We start from the raw sequence: 21191 nt of genomic DNA, 5'->3' as shown, positions 1-21191 counted from the left end.
TTTCACAATGTTGCTCAAAATTTGCCCAACTCGCTTTCGATAGCGACACGGTGTTCGATCACAAACGAAAAATGGTGAGGCGATTTTTTAGACAATACCGTTGGCGGCCAATTAATTGTTAATTTGTGATAAATTCTCATAGAAAAATTCTCAACTTCAATAAGTCCTGTGTCAAATATATTAGATCAAAAATTAAATTGTTAAATGTTCAATAATGATTGAATTGTTTATTTAAAAAATAGTCAACTAAAAACTCTGTACAAATTATCGTATTATTATACAAAAATAGAGAGGAAGGTAAGTATTTACATCAAGTTATGTAGTATTTAATTAATGATAAAAAATGACAAAAAAATTAATAATAGTAGAGAATTTATTTATTATAAAAAATAAAAATTTATATCAAATATAATAAAGAGTAAAAAATTATACTTAACAAAAAAAAATTAATTTAAGAATTGCTAAAAAAATTATTGAAACACAAAAAATAGACAGAATGTAAAAATTATGAAGACAATTTTAAAATTGAACAAAATTTTATAATTGTGGAAAATTGATAAAAAATAACTAAATGATTAAAAAATATTTACAGGTAGTAATAATTTGTAATAAATTAGATAATATCAATTTTGATACTGGACGAACATTTTTATAATTGTCAAGAATTATTAAAAAATAATTAAAATATACAAAAAGTCAAAAGATCATGTCTTTACTTGATAAAGAATTTAATTATTGTCAAAAATTATTAAAAAATATCTCAACTATTATAAAAAACACTCAGAAAGTATTTTCAACAATTTATGTAATATCTAATTAAAATATTATTTTACTTGACAACATATATTTAATAATAATCAAAAATTTATTATTTACTAAATATTTAATAACAGTCACAAATTGTTAAAAATTATATATATATATATATATATATATATATATATATATATTAAACACAGACTATGAGTGAAAATTTATATTATATTTACCTTAATTAAAGATTACCATTTTTTACTCGACAAAAGTTTAATAATTGTCAATAATTATTAAAAAATGACTCACCTAAACATTATCAAAAAGTAACTATTTTCATCAAATTATATAATGTCTAATTAAAATATATTTTTTTACTTGACCAAATATTTAATAACTGTCAAAAATTGTCAAAAATGATTGAAATATATTAAACATAGACTAGAAAGTGAAAATTTGTGTCAAAATATATAATTTTGAATTAAAATAAGTATATTTTACTTGACAAAAATTATTAAACTCAACTATTAAAAAACACACTCAGAAAGTAACTTTTTTCATCAAATTATGTTATATCTAATTAAAATATATTTTTTTATTAGAACAAATATTTAATAACTTTCAAAAATTGTTAAAAATGAAATACATTAAATGTAGATTAGAAAATGAAAATTTATATCAAAATATATAATTTTTAATAAAAATGACCATTTTTTTTTTTAATAAATGTCAAGAATTATTAAACAATGACTCAACTATTATAAAACATAGTAAAAAGTAACTATTTTCATCAAATTATGTAATGTCTAATTAAAATATATTTTTTTACTTGTCCATATATTAAGTAACTGTCAAAAATTGTTTAAAATGATTGAAATATATTAAAAGTAGACTTGAAAATGAAAACTTATGTCAAAATACACCATATTTAATTAAAATGACCATTTTTTTACTTGACAAAATTTTAATAATTGTTAAGAATTATTAAATAATGATTTAACTATTATAAAACAGTCAAAAAATAATTATTTTCAGTAAATTATGTAATGTGTAATTAAAATGTATTCTTTTACTTGACCAAATATTTAATAACTGCCAAAAATTGTTAAATTCGATTGAAATATATTAAACATAGACTAGAAAGTGAAAATTTGTGTCAAAATTTATAATATTTAATTAACATCAGCATTTTTTACTTGACAAAAATTTAATAATTGTCAAGAATTATTAAACTCAACTATTAAAAAAACACAGTCAGAAAGTAACTTTTTTCATCAAATTATGTAATATCTAATTATAATATATATTTTTTTATTTGACCAAATATATTTGACTCTCAAATATTGTTAAAAATGATTAAAATATATTAAAGGCGTACTAGAATGTGAAAATTTGTGTTAAAATATAATAATATCTAATTAAAATATATTTTTATTATTTTACCAAATATTTAATAACTGTCAAAAATTGTTATGTTTAATAGATTAGGATGTGAAAATTCAAGTGTCAAAATATACAATATTTAATTAAAATGACCAAAATTTAATAATTGTCAAGAATTATTAAAAAGTGACTCAATTATTATAAAACATTAAAAATAGATTATGTTACATCTAATTAAAAACTTTATTACTGAACAAAATATTTAACATTTGTCAAGAATAATTAAAATACTGAACTATATAAAATTTAATTATTAGAAAGTAATTATTTCCAGCAAATTATATAATATTTAATTAAAATATCAATTTTTTATTTGACAAAAAAAAAATAATAATTGTATTAATTAATAAAAAAAAATTGATCTACATAAAACACAGAAAATAAAAAATGTTATCGAGGATATTTAAAATATCTTGTCAAATTCTGTGGCAAGTTTTTTATTATTTTGAAAATAAAGTTCTTGAATTGAATATTAAAATTCAACGACTGTTAGTTGGTGGTTTACGTCATAGGAAAAAAGGCCGTGAAAATAGCCGCAACATTGCATTCGCAAAATCATTTTCATTCATTGCCAACAATCCAAAGGTTAACATCAAATATAAACAGCCGCATACTTGTGCATTGTGGACGGCGCATTAATGGAATCTAACGTCCGGCTATCCTTGGTGGTAATTCGATTTGGACCGGGGCTCGTTTGAAAAAAAAAGGCAACGATCGTCGTTAATTGGATGAATTCGAGAACCGGTATCCCTTAATGGGATCGGTAACATTTGACCCGATAAATTCATATTTTTTCACCAGAACACGTTAACAGTGGAGAGAACAGGTCGGGGGCCGCGGGCGAAATCCAAGGAATTATCCGCGTGTACCTGACTAGTTCTTAGACCTGTTATTACAAAAGACGTACACAAATCCAGGTAGAAACAGAAACTAGCCGCATTGTACGGGCCGAAGAGACGTGGAGATTCGGAGCGCACGGACACAAAAGAGGATCACCGTGAGGAACGGCACGACGACCATTCAGAGGTCTCGTGAATGAGGTCGATGGACCAAACGCCCGTTTTCAAATGGGAACGACAGGTGGCAGATACCTTGGACCATTCGAGATGGATCTTAAGTAATAAAAAAAAATCAGGAGGTAATGGACTGGCGAGTGGTTGATTGAACGCTCCGAATATTTTTCCAGTTTCTCATGCGCACACACACACAAAGAGTCGGTCGGTTGTTTAACAAACGTGCCACCGATGTTTTTTTAAACATTTATGGGTTACGGCGTAAGTGGGTCGAATTTGTGCAAGCTCGACGGAAAATCCGTTTCCACCGAGTTATAACTAAAAGCTTGTGCACGGAAAATCATGTGCGACGACCAGTTTTAGTCGAAGCCGGACAAACCGGACGGTTGAAGGGCGACCTAATCAAATTTTATTTAAATAACCGTAACCTTTGGTTATCCTTGTCTCGACAATAGAAAACTTGAAATCATAATCAAGTTCAGCGTTAACGACCGTCATAAACGTGTGCTGCATTAATACGACCCACCAATTATTATTGACATGGGAACGTCGATATTAACGTTAGTCACCACTATTGATAAACCTGATCCAATTTTAGCTTTGTGCACACAAAAAACCACGGCTCTTAAGAATTCCTTTGACCCAAAAATACGGTTAGCAGCCTTCGCCCGATCACGGTACCTCGACGGGCAGATGTCGAGGCACCTGCCCCGCCAGCTGCACCGCGATGCACCCTCCGCCCCAGGACCATTTTTTCACAATCCGTCCGCGATCGAGTTCGCCAAATCGAATCGAAATCTAATCGCACGTACGGACTGGCTCCGTGACGAATCCGTTGTTCATTACGTACCGTGTGTACGTCGGATCTGACGCATTATCTCGGAGGAATGTGGAGGCTTTGTTGTGTGAACGTTCTCCATCCGTTGCACTCGGAGTATTTATGTCATCTCCTCACCGCAAGGATAAAGAGCAACAGATTGGCGTCTTTAATGGTATGCGGCGTTTTTGTGACGGGCATTTTCAATTATTCACCGGCATTGTTCTTCGAAAAATCCGTCTGGTGGCCGCAAAACACTCGATCACACGGCGAACAATGAAAAAATCAGTTTCCGGAATGGCAAATCTTCCAATTTTAACAGGGTGCAGCCTTTACGGCCAATAAAAGCACTCTCGTCAGGTATATCATCTTTCATGCGCGCCAGTTTTTACTGCCGCATAACAAAGAGCTTTTTATTGTTATTAATTTTTGGACTTTATGGGAGGTTGAAGTACAGTTTCGGATATACGAGACGTCGTAATTATGGTATCGCTTCTCGGAACACCTCCTCGGCACTAAAGTCCAAGTAATTTGTAAATTTAGTGAGCCTATTCTACATCTGTCTTCCTACACCAACATATAGTAGTTGTTAGCACATTGTGACGTTGTTGAACGCACGACCGGAATGATGGGTAAGGGCGTTGACCCAGGGCCGTATTTTGGGAGTTCTTTGTTGCTTAGACGTACAAATATTTGACGGGCAGGACAAAAAGGGTCGTCGGGCGCACAAAGGCCCGCTATAAATAAATCGAAATTAGTATATTGGTCTTTTGTCGAACGTGTCCCGCATCCACCGGACGCCCTGCGTAACGTGCGATGCGGCAGCATCACCGATGTGGTAATAAAAACGGTCGGGGTCGGTTTATTTACATGCGATCCGGTCCGAAAAAGTGTAGCATCGACTGCGGGCTGTGCCACTAACCCGAAATTCCGACATTGTCTTATACAATGGTTGTTTAACAACGTTGCCCGCTTAAAACTCGCTAATTACTGTTAAGAAACAGTTAAAGTCACCGGGAGATTGTATCTGAAATGTGAACCACGTAGAACAATGCTGCTGGACGGTGATAACATGTGAATTCAGTTATCGTGGGAAGTCGTACGCGATTGCTTCTGGAACTTCCATAAAGTTTGACATTGATGACGTTCATCTGCATAAACATTCGATGCGCCTCGAATGTGGGTAAAGCGACAGCGTTTATGAAAGGCTCTTTTCACTTTCGCATCGATAAAAAGCCTCGTAAACTATTATTAACTAATAAAAGCCTTTTAATAGTTAGTCGTTTACATGTCGAGCACAATGCCAGTCTTTTTGCTCGTGTGAGTGGTTTTTAAAATCCCCAATATCAGTTTATCAAAGGCACAGCTTTTTTGCCCCTTCCACCGGACAAATCGGATTACTTTCGAATGATACAGTGGTCCAGTTCGGCGGAGGAACAATACGGATGCTTTCTAAATGAGTTGCGTAACGGAGTCACGAAATTAACCCGAAAATGTGCTTGCTAAATTTGATCGTTTGCAAAACGGTACGTGATGGGAAAAACTAAACACTATGTCCAAACAAGTTTTGTCAAGAATAGTGAAATTCTAATCACAGCCTTGACCTTGTATAACGGAACGGCATTAGAGGCGTCTATTTTAGGTCTTCCATCACATTCCATTTCATCGCCATAACTTTTACAATCAAATTAATTCTCTTTAAATTAATGCAGTTTTTGCGTCCGGACCAGTTCGACCAGTGTCCGTGTTTATAATTGCATTTACTGTGTGTACCGAGTGCATATTTCCATATCTCGGCTGTTAACAAAGCCGATTGTAATTAGAGGATAAACGGTCAATAAATCTTAGTCGCGTTATCTCATGTTTGTATTCTTAATTTACCAACCCATTTTGTCCAGTTACTTCTCGGAACCGAATCGTTTTTTGAATCATAAAATGGAAGCACTACGTCACTTGGATCGTATTCCTTTTAATGAGTCGACAATCTCTTATTTCATCTTGAAAGCCTTCTGAAGGTGTCATCACTAAATATAAGAATTAAGTTTATCACGGCCTAGGTCTGAAATATTGGTAGACCCATTTTTACAACTCAAGAATAAGAATCGTATCAGATCTTTGTCCCTCCATTACCAGACAACATCCAAAGGTCTTAAGTCCATTGCGGTGATATATGCGATCCAACGTTTCTAAAGCTTTCCAGCCACTCACCCGGACGTTGATCAATTCGTGTCGCAGGGCGGTCGAACATTCCTCTTTATTTTTTTGCGCCCCATCAACACACCTTCGACCCCGAGACAAAAGGAATCGGATAAAAAGCGTGGAGGCCATGATTAATTGGTAGTACGGAGAATCTCGCCGCTCCCGTGCCATTAATTGATAAATTATGTATGAGCCGACGTTACATTATGATTTAGCCCCACGCTTCGCTCTGCACCATCCCTTACGGCGAAACGGCGACGCACAGTCACCCCTTAACATTATTTTTTTCTTTCGGTGCGTGTCCAAAGCATAATTTTTTGTTGATATTTAAACGCTTATGCTACTAATTGGTTTACTTTGACAAATAAACACCCTGCGTGTGTTGAAATGAAGCTGGACGTTTCGGAATGAGTTCCAAGGGTGGCAAAGTTTGATGTCGGGCCACGGTGCGTTATTGAACAAGGGCCAGACATCGATCCAAGCGCACCCTAGTCCCGTGACGTCACGGTACAACGGTTGAAACTCCAGTCCCATACAGTTTCGAAAATTTCCACCCCTTGAACGTACATACAAAGAGAGAGAGGGAGTAATTTTCTTCGTTTCCAATGGGAAATCATCCCGCAAAGAGAGAATTTGAAAGAAAACTTCTAAGGGGATTATATCATAATGTGCATGTTTGGAAATTAATTTAATTAATGGATGCGTTTCGGTTCAGATTTCTTATTTTCCACTTTCCATTCGTTCAGTTAAAATTAATCGTGAAGAAATTTGTTCATCGATAAGAGAGGTTCGCAGATACATATCAAGTGATGTATGTGTTTTGTTGAATCTGATAACTGTGAATTAGCGGGATTTTAATAATTGATATAATACAGGATGGATCAAAACTGATGTAGAGTCATAATTTACATTTTGTTTAGAAACTACTGCAGAATAACAACAGTGAATAGTTTCAGATGAGTCTAATAATGACTTTCAATGCCAAGACTTACAATAACAAAATAGCAACAATAATAATAATTATTATTTCAGCTGATGTTACAATAATAAAAGTTGTATACGAGAATTTTGGGTTACTTATTCATATACATAATTTTAATACTTTTGTAATATTAAAGCCACCTGGAGAGAATGGGACTCGTTCAAATTAGTTCATTAATTTTTAGAATACAGCATAAAACAACATTAGTAAATTAATATGATTTTAACAGTTTTCATTAAATACAGGCTATAATATTTAACATTTTAAAATGTTGCTGTAAAAACCACCAATACTGTATATTGCGAATATCCCATATTTTTTATAAATACCACGATATTTACGATCACAGACGATAAGGTTAATTAATATATTCGACGACACGTGCTCCCTACATCACAGGATTAAATAAAAGATTTAACGAAGTTTATCCAAACAATAATAATGAACAATTGATGTGCAAGCTTTCTATATTTGTGATATATAAAAACAATGAAATGGAGATTAATATTACAATAAAAATTATCGAAGTATTTGGATAGACATATCTTAAAAAATGATAAAAATTGCAAAATAAGGTGTTTAAATTTGAAACTTAAAAAAACAATTAAATAAAAAAAATTTAATTATTTTAAAATTATAAAATTTTAAATATTAAAATTATTAATTTAAATTTATAAAATTGTATCTTAGATTTACCATATATTATATTTATTTAAGATCAAAATAGTTTAAATTAAATTTAAAAAAACAATTAAATAAAAAAAATAGGATACCAACTTAAATTAAGCTTAAAAAAGAACATTTTCAGAATAAATTGTTATTATTTTATATTCATAAAATTTAAAACATCAAATTAAATTATTTAAATATAAAAAAATAAAATTAACAATATAAATTTATTTTAAGTTAAAATAAAGCAAATTAAATAAAAAAATACTAACTTAGATTTTAAAACTTAAACCCAAATATATGTTATAATTAACAAAATGTAAAAAAATAATAATAAAATTAGACACTGCTAATATTCGATGTATATTGAATATCAGTGATAAATTTGATTATATTCATAGAAAATATCAAAATATCGAATCATTATGATATATATTGGATATCAGCAGTGATATATATGATTATACCCACTGAAAATATCAAAATATCGATTCTTTTTGATGTACATTGGACGATATCAGCAGTGATAAATATGATTAAACCCATTGAAAATATCGAATCTTTCGATGTATATTGAATATCATCAGTGATAAATATGATTATACCCATTGAAAATATCAAAATATCGAATCTTTACGATGTATATTGGATATCACCTGTGATAAATAAGATTATATTCATTAAAAATATCAAAATATTGAATGTTTATGATATACATTGCATATTAGCAGTGGGAAATATGATTATTATACTCATTGAAAATATTAAAATAACGAATCTTTATGTTACATATTGGATTTCAGCAGGGTTGTCAGAAATATCATTATATTTACAATATTTTTGAGATTTTCACTATATTAAACCAAAACTGCTGTTTGTAACTACATATCAATTTTAACATTTATTTGGAATATATCATGATATATCTAAAAATCGTGAGAAAAACTAAATGGAATTGCCACGTTCACAAAAACGTAATAGGTTGGCAAAAGTCGATAGTCCAGTCGTCGGGTTTCCAAGAAAATTTTCACAATCACTTAACAGATCTCGTTTCTATGTTTAGCGTAGTATGTCTTTTTACATTCGGCACGCGAATAACTAAAAAAAGTACCCCAGACATTTCCTTGCCATGCTCATATGCGGGTCACTTTTTCCGCCGTCACAACGCCCATTCCTCATTCCGCCGCCGTTGCATCTGCCCGTGAGGAAAAAGCGGCACAAAGTGGTCGCCGAGTTACGAAATAATTTATGCCTTTCGTAAAAATCAGAACGTTCGCGTGCCGGCCGGACCGGCATGTCTCCTCTCTCCATTTTTTCCATTTATTTTTAATTTCGTCGGGCAGATGTTTCGGTCACCTGTCGCCCGTTTTTGTGCATTCCGGTTTTGCGCTGCCCACACCGGACGCGAAAGGTGCACAACCTGCGGCCTTTGCGCACCGTTTTTCCACCGGCAGCATCCTGTTGACGACGGCGAGGAAAAACCGACGTACTGTTAGGCCGCCAGGAAATCTAATAACTAATTGGCGAGATGTAAATGAAATCACCTCGTGACATCGGGCCGTCAAACCGGGACCTTAATTAATGCCTTATACAGTTTCCACGTCGGAGCGCCAGACTTTGGTGCGTTTCCGCGACGCGATCGATCCGACCAGCCGACGCTGCGTTCGATCCGGAATCTATTCCGACTTCTTCATAATTACCGGTGCGGCGGCTATTTTTTATGATTTGCTTTGGTTTTTTGTGGGTATTGTGGCGCTTCCCTTCCCACGAACTGTCTCCTTTGCTCAAGAATTTTGATGCAACTCAATCGGTTTTTTAGTGTTAATATTTCAAATTTTATAAACTTATAAGTTTAAATTACTAATTAAGGTAAATCTTTAAAATTTTATAAATTCAAATAAATGATTTTAATTTCGTCAAATTTGAAATTTTTAAATTTAATTAGGACTTTTTAATTTTTTAAAAATATAGTACTCATTGAAAATATCAAAATATCGAATCTTTACGATAGATATTGGATATCAACAGTGATAAATATGATTATACTCATTCAATATATCAAAATATCGAATCTTTTCGATGTATATTAGATATTAGCAGTGATAAATATGATTATACTCATTGAAAATATCAAAATATCGAATCTTTACGATGTATATTGGGTATCACCTGTGATAAATAAGATTATATTCATGGAAAATATCAAAATATGGAATGTTTATGATATACATTGTATATTAGCAGTGAGAAATATGATTACACTCATTGAAAATATCAAAATATCGAATCTCTCCGATATCTATTGGATATCAACAGTGATAAATATGATTATACTCATTAAATATATAAAAATATAGAATCTTTTCGATGTATATTAGATATCAGCAATGATAAATATGATTATACCCATTGAAAATATCAAAATATCGAATCTTTACGATGTATATTGGATATCACCTGTGATAAATAAGATTATATTCATTAAAAATATCAAAATATTGAATGTTTATGATATACATTGCATATTAGCAGTGGGAAATATGATTATACTCATTGAAAATATTAAAATATCGAATCTTTTCGATATATATTGGATATCAACAGTGATAAATATGATTATACTCATTGAATATATAAAAATATAAAATCTTTTCGATGTATATTGAATACCATCGGTGATAAATATGATTATACTCATGAAAATATCAAAATATCAAATCTTTATGATATACATTGTATAGTAGCAGTGGGAAATATGATTACATTCAATGAAAATATTAAAATATCGAATCTTTTCGATATATATTGGATTTAAACAACGATAAATATGATTATACTCATTGAATATATAAAAATATAGAATCTTTACGATGTATATTGAATATGAGCAGTGATAAATATGATCATATTCATAGAAAATATCAAAATATCGAACTTTTTCGATATATATTGGATATCAGCAGTGATAAATATGATTATACTTATTGAATAGATCGAATCTATCGAGATATATATATATATATACATATATAAATATATATATATATATATATATATATATATATATATATATATATATATATATTTATATATATATATTACATGTTTTGATATGTTTAATGAGCATGAGATTTCTTACTGCTGATATCCAATATATATCGTAAATATTTGATATTTCGACATTTTCAATGGTGAATATCTGATATTTATATTCAATATCATGATATTTCGTATCAGTGGCTTTACTTGTACGCACGCCAATGGAGAAAGAACGATTTCGGAGGCGTCAGGTAACAGATTTTATCTGCCCCAGCTTCTAAAATGTGCCCTGCTCTTTTCCCTAAAAATTTCTATGTCATTCCGATAATGAGACAGGAATTTATAAGAGAACCGATTCCCGGTAAACCTATGCGTCTATTGTTTAGAAATTCTTGGGACTGTGATTCGAAATGACAAGATGCAAGGCAGTTTAATATCAATGTTATTGTCGTAATCGATCGTTCGAAATTGCTGACATCCCTGGATGCCAGGGCTACTGCATATAATAAACAAACAGTTATGTGTGCGATAACAGCACAGTTCTCACACAACACTCGATCGTGTTTGTAAATTACTTTATCAATGACTCTGATGAAAAATGCCCGTCAAATGTCAATGCTGTAACGCTTCACCTTGATTGTGTGATCGAGTCATTGTTTCATTGTGTGAAAACTAGGAAAAATCACATGTAACCTTTGAACGCATTAAAAAAATATATATATAAAAGTGGGTCGCATCAACCACTTTCCCTGCACTCGATTCTCATAAAAAATAATGAACAGTTTTTGAGACGAGGCTCACGTAGGTGAACGTAAAACACCATAACTAATTTATTTATACGAGTAATAAAACAAAAACAGGACTTAAAGAAGAAGCAAATATTAAAACCTATGCTTTATAAACGTTAAGAAAAAAATTCATCTTTTTCCTTAAATTTTTAATTATATTTAATAAGTTTTTCCAAAATGTGATGATGTTATAATGTTCAAAAGTTTTCAAGTTGATTTAAACACTTATTGATAGATTTAATGAACTTGCAAAACTCAAAACTTTAAAAACGAAACTTTCTGTGAATCCCAAGTATTAATAATTTATTTTATCCACTTTTATATTTGTGTAAAAAGCTTTTGATTCTTGGCTGCGTTTGTGAAAACGCCGACATCCACGTAGGTGAACGTACAACACCATGACTAATATATTTATAGTAAAACAAAAATAGAATTTTAATCATGAATTAAAGTGTATTTATAATTTACAATCCCGCTCCGAAATGCAACAGGTTAACGAGAAGTCAAAAAACCGAATCCGGACCGTTATCGAAAATTGACACTGACCCATTTTTTCCGCGGCGGCCACGATAAATTTATTTCGGATAAAAGCGCGTCGATTAATTAAACTTGACAACTGGAACGCTCATTTACTTTTTTTTCCTCCATCCCGAATATCGAATATGACACACACACAAACACGCCAGGCCCGTTCCAGCTTCGGAAAGGAATAAAAAACGGTTTCTTTTCAGAACAAAAAATAATAAATTTCGTGTGTTACAATTTCCCCGGCTCCGGTGATGATGTTTCGTCGTACGGTGCGTTGCGTTCGACCCACTGACACACTTTTTCCCGTCTTATGTCACCGCGTCGATCCAAGAAAAGAACCGAAGACGAAGACTTTTGATTTTACGTCCGTGCACGGCGCAAAACCTATCCTGCTGTTTCGTCGTCGCAGCGAAAACGGAATTTTGTAATGAGCGAGAGCAAGATACTTTTCCGGGACTCATGAAAATGGAATTTTTAATAGGCACAGATTAAACAACGCCCACAGTTTTAGAAGTTAAACTTCTAAAAAAAATTAATATTTTAGAGGATTTTAACAGTCGTTATATTAAATTAATAACAGATATAAAAAGCACTGAAACAAAAACCAGATTTGAAACAACCTTGTTTCATTAAAACCTTCAAGTTTAATTTTTATTTGAGATTAGAAAATTTACAAAGTGTAATAACAGAAATGGCTCTTCCAGATGAATCCACTAATGGCTTATCCCTGACACAAATTACAAAACCAAAGTAAAAAGATAAAAATAATTATTATTTGTGCTTGTATTTGATGAAGTTACAATTTTTAGCTTGTTTAAAAATATCTAGGGTGATTCACTTAACCTAATCATTAGATATTCAAGGAAGATGAAGAAAATTATTAAACTTTAAATTTTTTGGCAATTATGACTTGAACTACTTTTCTAATATTTTCCTTTTTCCAGAAATGACATATCAACCTCTCTTTACTCTTTATATTTTGGAACTTTAAATTCTACATGTAATTGTAAACAAAATCTATATCATGTTCTATACCTAAACTCAATAGTTTGTAAGTTTTTTTTTCAAAAATTTTGACAGATTGTTGATTTAAATATCCGTAGAACCACAAATTTTGATACTGGAAAGTTCATTTTTGACATACATGTTAATCAATGACTATTATATAAGAAGCCTCTATTAGTACATCTTAGTTTTATACATGGTGTTCATTATTTACGTTTAATTTTGTGTCGATTTTAAAACACCAATAACTTTTTCAAATATTTTTATAAATTGATGGTCTAACTAAAATGTCTATAAAGTGACCAATTTTGATCCTGAATAGCTTATTTTTGACATGTTAAATAAGAACTATTCTATAAGGAGGCACTATTAGTACATCTTAGTTTTGTATAGGGTATGTGTAATTTACGTTTAATTTTGCCCATCTTAAAACACCAATAACTTCAAAATGTTAAATAGAAAGATCTACCTGGTCCACCACATATCCAGATATATATCCATGTGACTATCACTGAAGACTAATCTTTTCTACATTTCCCAAAACCCAGAATTTATTCCTGGTGCCAAAAATTGCTGATTATAGGTATATAAAAGTGTTCAATTTGTTACTTAAAAGTTGTTTTACCGACGTATTTGAAAGTTGAACGTTAAAATAGTAAATTATCTTTTCCGGTACTTAGTATTTCGTAAACATCCTATATCTTGATATTTCCAATAAATGCAATATTTAGGATCGATACAAGAAATTCCGCCGGTTTCGCTGGAAAACGTAATTTTTTATAATCGCCACGAATTAAACAACATCCGCAACGGATCGATTTACAAAACTCCCGTTTTCTACGATGCTATCTTGGCCACACGCAATTAAAAATAGTAAAAACCGTCGAGGACGAACAATTTATTTCCCATAACCAGGGGGGGAGACACCAAGCCCCCGACTTGGAGCACCTCGAGGCAAGGCCGGCGAAGTTATTAATACCCAAAAAGTACTAATTCCCCTCCGCCCCGTTCCCAGAGAGAGTCCCGTCCGTCCGTTCGATGCGGCAAAGTAACCGAATCGAGGCACGTCGCTCCGCCCCACCCCCCTGACGCCGTCCTTTTTCGGGGGTTCCGGACCCCAAACGCCGAACACGGAACGCCCGTCTCTCGAAACCCAGGGACGGACTGATATCGATTTCTAACCCTGGTTCGCGACGATCGATCACTTGGCTGCCTACGGGACAAAAACCGCTTGTGGGCTCCCTTTTTGTGTTTTCGTTTCCGGGGTTTTTGGTTATTTATGGTTGCCGGTTACAAAGTTTTACTAATGTATTTTATTTAATTTATCTCCCCCAATAATAAATGAAAACAAAAATTAAATATATATTTTCTAATCTTTGATATAAAGTAATTTCAGAGTAGAATGAATGAATGAATACATCAATTTTTTGCAGATATAAAAAACATAATTTTTTGTTCAAAAGTAATTAATTAAAATATTTCAATATCCGAGAATTTAATCCAAATATCTGAAAATCAAGAAATTATTAGTTTTAAAAAATTTTGAAGTTAATTAAAATAAACTATAATGAATTTAAAACCAAGAACATTGGAAACTTTGAAAATTGAAAAAAATTTATATCCTAAATATATCCATCAAATTTAAATATATAAATATTCTAATAACCAAAAAATCTACAATTACATGAAATAATTCAAAGTAAAACAAAAAAACTCTGGAATGTAAAATGAATATCTTTTAATTTTAATTACAAAACCTTTACATATCTCTTTGAAATAAAGTAAATAACAAAAGCAAATTTATGAAAATCTATAATTATCAGAATTTAAAACACATCAAAAAAATCAGTCACAATCTTTAACAATATCTGGATATTTTTGAAATTTTGAATAATTAATAATTTTTTTGAGACAAATTCAATCAAAATAATCTTAAAATTTAATATTTTAAGAACATCAAAATTATAAAAACTAGCATAAATTTTAAAATTAAATTAAAAAAGTTTAAAAAGATGGAAAAAACTGATTTAAGCAAATCTAATTTTAAATAAAACCTGTTTAATATTAATATGTTCAATGGAACAACAAAATTTATGAAAATCTTTATAATAATATCTGGAAATTTTTAAAATTTTGAACAATTAATAAATTTTTTCTGAGACACAAATTAAAAGATAGATCAAAATAATGTTATAAATGGTCAAAAAAACTGATTTAAGCAAAAATAAATACAAATATAATTGAAATTATAAAAAGTTTAAAATAAATATATTTTAAAATTAATAAATTTATTTTTTTACTAAAATCTAAAAATCGATGATAATTTGATTCGTTTTTTTTTAATTGCTCTTAATTATTTAATTTTAACTTTAATAAAAATTGTATGCTACAAATTAAATTGAAATACAGATGAAACAAACGGAATAATAATTTATTTAAAAAAATTATTGATACAGTAAACTTATAAAAATCTAAAAATAAACATTTATGACACAGAAAAATCATGAAAATTGTAATGAATTATAAAATAATGTAAAAAAATGCTTAAAAATGTCCTAGAACTAATTTAGGCAAATTTAATTTCAAGTAAAGTCTGTATATTATTAATATTTTCAATGTAGCAACAAATATATTCATACTCATAAAATAATATAAAAACTGTAAAGAACATACAAATTGAGTATATAACGGTATTTAAGTTTGCATTAAAGAAAAATGAATTTAGTATGTAATATAGCATTTTAAAAATGTTAGTTGAAACCGCCTCTAACAAACGTAATTTCAAGTAAACCATTAAATTATTACTGTTTTTAATGACAACCAGCCGACTTACTTAATGACAGTTTCGTGATGTGCATACAAAGGTACGGGTAGGTGGTTCGTCACAAAATCAATATCCGATTTCATCAAACTGCAATATTTGCTTACCACAAACGTAACAACAAAAACGTACACGTGCCAATTTTTGCACATTCCCAAATGCGCCTAAATTGTTTCATCATTCCTAATAATCAAGAACGGGGGGCATGCGAAACTTTTCCCTCCCGAGTCGAAAACGTGGCGGGGTTTGTTAACCCCCGGAGCCGGAGCGAGGGTCGCACGGATCGGCTGTGTGTGTGTGTAATCTTGGAGCCGCAGCCCTCTCGGCTCGAATGTACAATTAAAATTCGAGTGCAAATAATTAATAAGCACGTAGACGGGTTTTGTGTGGGTCTAGTTTTAATTGTTTGAGGCCGACCGACGACGGCGATTTGAGACGGCGAACATGGCATTTCTTTTCTGCAATAATACGTGTCGCCGTCAAGTTTCTCTTTATCTGAGATAATATGTTATTGATAATTCTTCGCTTTGCGCACTTGAAACTGACACAAAGTGCAATCTATCATATATTTTTAAACGGCTCACTTTATGTTTAATAAATACAGTGAGTACAAGGACCCAGTTTTTATAAATATTGTATTATTTAAATGTTATTTATATAAATATACTGAGTACTTATTTAATTTTCTTTATTGCATCATGAGTTAAGTTGTATTGTCTATGCAAGGCTTTTATTTTCGTTGTCGTTTTTTCTGTCGATGATCAAATTTACTTATAATCATTCAACGCAATCAAAATGCAAATAATTCTCAGTAATATCATTTAGCCAAGTTCATATCTTATTTCACATATTTCTAATCGCTAAATCAAATATTTAAAGGGGTATTTTTCTGCTTTGAATCCCATAGTTTACTTTCCTGTTGTAAAATACTCAAATAGATTAGCCACTTATTTATACCCTGTTTAATTGTTTTCACAATATAATATTCGTTATGACTATTTTCCGAATTCAAATTAAATTCAATGTATATTTTGAAAATTAGAAAATATCTTAAAATTAAGTATTAATAAAAAATATTCCAATTTATTAAAAGTTTTTCTAAGAAAAAACAGGGAATATTATTTTATTCTCTCCTCTTTTCAATGTTTGCCATGAAAGTCAAAATACTTAATTTATTTAAATTATTGTCCCTAGACATTCCATATATTATTTATATTTGCTAAGTTAAATAAAATATTTATTTAATACATGTATATTTTTAATTTAATAATTTTGTAACCTTTATTATTTAAATCTGAACAATAATTATAATTCTTTACATGCTATATTCCTTTTAAATGCTAAAATATATTATTCTAAGCTTCCTTTTAATAACATTTTTTCAGTTTAAACATGACTTTTGTCGTGGGTCATGGAAAGTTCACTATTGAGTCATTCTCCTAAAACTAACAAGGGATTTAGTCTAATATACTGGATATATTTTATTAAAAGCTTCTTGTGAGAATAAATTAATTGAATAACAAAATATTCGGTATATTTCTATAGAAAATTATTGTCTCAAGTCATTCTACACATTAGTTATATTGACTAAGTGTATTTTTTTATTTAAATCTCAACGATAGTGATCATTCTTCATATTCTTTATATTCCTTTTAAATGTTAAAAAATATACCAAGTTTACTTGCTTTTAATAATATTTTTTTAGTTTAAAAACTTTTTAAGACTTATAGTGTGTTATGGAAAGTTCACTCTTAAGCCATTCTCCTAAAACTAACAAGAGATTAAACCTAATATACAGGATTTACTTTATTAAAGTCTTTTTTGAGAAAAAAATAATTGAAATTTAAAAAATGTTATTCTTTAAATTTGAATTACGAATATTGAGTCCTTGCTATTAATTTATTAGATCATGAATAAAAATTGTTATTTGTATTTTTTCTTCTTTCCGGTGTTTTCCATGAATAACAAAATATTCAGTATATTTTTATAGTAATTTATTGTCTCTAGACATTCTACACATTTATATATTTATATATTTTATATAGTTAAACAAAATATTTATTTGATACAAGTATATTTTTATTTTAATAAATTTGTAACACTTATTAATAAAAAATTTAAATTTGAACGATAATGTTCTTCATATTCTATACTTCTTTTAGATGTTAAAATATATACAAGTTTACTTTGTTTTAGTAACGTTTTTGTTTAAAAAGACTTGCAGAGGGTCAACAAGAGATTTAGCCTTATATACAGGATTTAATTTATTAAAGGCTTTTTCTGAACAACAAAAAAATTATAAAAATTTTAAAATTAATAAATCTATTTCTTTTATTACTAAAATCATTGATAATTTGCTTCATATTTTTATATATTTTTTTAAATACTTAAAAATATCTTACTTTGAATAAATTGTTCTTAATTATTTAATTTTAACTTTAATAATAATTGGTTGCTACAAATTAAATTGAAATACAGATTGTAAAGATGGAAATTCCACAAACAATTATGTGATAACAAGAAATTTAGCTTAATGAAAAAGTTTTTTCTGTGAAAATATAAATTCAAATGTAAAAATTTTATTGTATAAATTAGAATAAACGAATAAATATTATGAAAGATATGTTTTTAATTTAAGGAATATGTGTCCTTTGTCTGGAAACACGTATTTTTATATTTTTTATAAATATTAGAAAATAATTTATGTTTAATTACAATTAATTACATTTTTTTCAAAATAAATTGTGATAAAAATTCCAAGATTTGTGAAGTATCATGGAAATTCCACACACAATTATGTGATTTTCCTAAAGCTAACTAGAAATTTAGCCTAATAAACAAGATTTTAATTTATTAAAGTATATTCCAAGAAAAAATTTAATTCAAATTGTAAAAAACTTCATTCAAATCTAAATGAGTGTAATGAAGACTGAAACATGTCTGTTATTTAATTACGAATAACAATATTATAGACTATTAAAAGGAAAATATTATTTGAAATTGTCTCTACATCTGAACATTTTTTTATTTTTTGATATTGGAAACACCACGTATGAGAATACGTATATAATTGTTCTGTTACGCAGTTTTTAAACATTCTCTGCGATTAATATTTTATATATAGATAAAAACATTTATCTCATTTTTATATGCATTTTTTATAATATTTCCTTTAGTCTCAACACATTAGTTCGGCATTTATTCTTCCATTATTGCAAATTATATATTTATTTTTTTAATTATTTTAGTTCCTTTGTGTAATTTTTTCATATTTATCAGATTGATAAGCCTCAAATGTAGATGGTAAATGATCAATATGGGTTTTATAAAGCCAAAATCCTTCCTAGGACAAAAAACAATACATTTTTGACAAAACCATAAATTTCCTGTCTGAACCGTCAGATTACGATCTCCAAAGCCGAAACAAAAACCACCGGACTTTTCCTCCTTCCGTACAAGTAAAAAAACCCATCTTTTCTCGCTTCGCTCCTCGTCGCAATCGCAAGCGGAGCGAAACAGGCTCGACGGGCAAATTGTGTGTGCGGATCTCACTCCGAAAACTTACCAAACGACTCCGAAGGCCCCGTAGCCGATCGGCCTGTCCGGCTGCACTTGTTCCTGGGTATGTGCCGGGGCGGCGGCATGCTGGGCGGGATGGTAGTACGGCTGGGCGGCGTGCAGGCCCCCCTGCTGGCCCCCGGCCGTTGGCCCAACTGTACCCTGCATCAGACTCATCGAGATGGACATGGACACACGAGGGTGGCAACTCGGGCCCGCAACTGCCATTAAATTATGACCCACTTTTGAGTCTTTCAATGCACCATTTTCGTGCGGTCCGCCGCGGCACACGTACTCTCGCTACTGCACGTCCTCCTCCACCACCGACGGTCGGTCCTCCAAGTCGTCCTTCTGAACGTTCTCGCCGTTTGTTGTGTTGGTTTTTGGGCCTTAGTCCTGCCGAGTAGGCGTTTCGGTTGTCGCAGCGGTTTACCTTGCCCGGAACACAAAACACCTTTTGTAACACAGTCTAACGCAAAAGCAACACGACAAAAGACTAGCACTCGGACCGAAACGTATGATTATGGTTGTCGGACGCGCGACTGTTCCGTACTGGCGTGGGGCGAAACGTGTCCGTCGGCCCGGTCGCAATCAAAACAAAACCGGACGAGAGATGCGATTGAAAAAACTTAAAAAGGGACAGGCTGTGGATTTGTTCCCAGGTTGCGCGACATGCGTCCACCACCACGGTCTGGAGCGAACTGAACGAAACATGGCTGATTTCGGAGCGGAGTGAGCGGTGCGCAGGCGCACGAGCCCAACAGCTGACCACGGCGGACGCATTGTACGTGGAAAAACAAAGGACGTACCCCCGCCACGGCGTCGTCAACGCCGCAACGTCTTCCACCGCCTTCAATATACAGGGTGGAGTGTGTGTAATATCCAAGACTTTCGTAGAATTGACACTTAATATGTCTTAGATTGACTGTCTCTTATGGGCGCATTAAAAATAAAAAGATTTTGTCTTTAGTTTTCCTATTTTATTTCTATAATATATTAAAATGTGTTACCTCTTTTGTTAAAAACATAAACATATTTTTTAATAAGCATATTTTATAACATAATAATAAATAATTAATATTTTTTAACTACAAATATTAATCATAATAGTGATAATATTTAATGAAGGGAAATAAAATTAATAATAACAATATAATTATTTTTTACTAGATATTTGTTCATTCTTCAAGAGACCATATAAGGTTTATTAAAATATATATAATATAAGTCTGAAGGACTTTGGACGAATGAATTCTGCACATTTGTAAATGTTTTTGTATATACAGTACGAAAAGAGTTTGTTCATCTGAATCCTGAAAGAGACATCATGTAGAATAAAGACAGTAACTCTCCTACTATGGGGCAGACTTTTACTGTCTCTGTCATACATGATGTCTTTCTCTAAATCCAGACGGGTCAAACGCTTTTCCTACTGTATAATAAATATACAGTGAAATTTTCAAATAAAAAAAATAATTTTGAGCCAGTTTTTCGCTATAATAATATTAAACCAGAAGTTATTGTCTATATATTTGCCCACGATTGTGAAAAAAATGAATTTTAATAAAATAACAGA

The 21191-nt window shown here is 30.9% G+C and overlaps 1 protein-coding gene across 8 annotated transcripts in view; it reads right to left on the bottom strand.

Annotated features, from left to right (window-relative positions):
• LOC109593930 (serine/threonine-protein kinase NLK-like) overlaps positions 1-20286 on the bottom strand; it is a 56626-nt gene extending 36340 nt beyond the window's left edge. For 6 of the 8 annotated variants that reach the window (XR_007547982.1, XR_007547985.1, XR_007547983.1 and 3 more), the window contains exon 1: positions 19623-20285. Coding sequence is in view for 3 of the 8 variants with exons in the window: in XM_020009063.2 (XP_019864622.1) it covers positions 19623-19843 (221 nt within the window). In the remaining 5 variants the exon portion in view is untranslated. Of the gene's footprint in view, positions 1-19622 lie in introns of all 8 variants that reach the window. The other 2 variants (XM_049967211.1, XM_049967210.1) reach the window with 1 other exon arrangement.
• Positions 20287-21191: the final 905 nt, after the last annotated feature.

Source organism: Aethina tumida, chromosome 5, assembly GCF_024364675.1.
Source record: "Aethina tumida isolate Nest 87 chromosome 5, icAetTumi1.1, whole genome shotgun sequence".
NCBI classification, from domain to species: domain Eukaryota; kingdom Metazoa; phylum Arthropoda; class Insecta; order Coleoptera; family Nitidulidae; genus Aethina; species Aethina tumida.
This window is presented reverse-complemented; position numbering and strand designations above follow the sequence as displayed.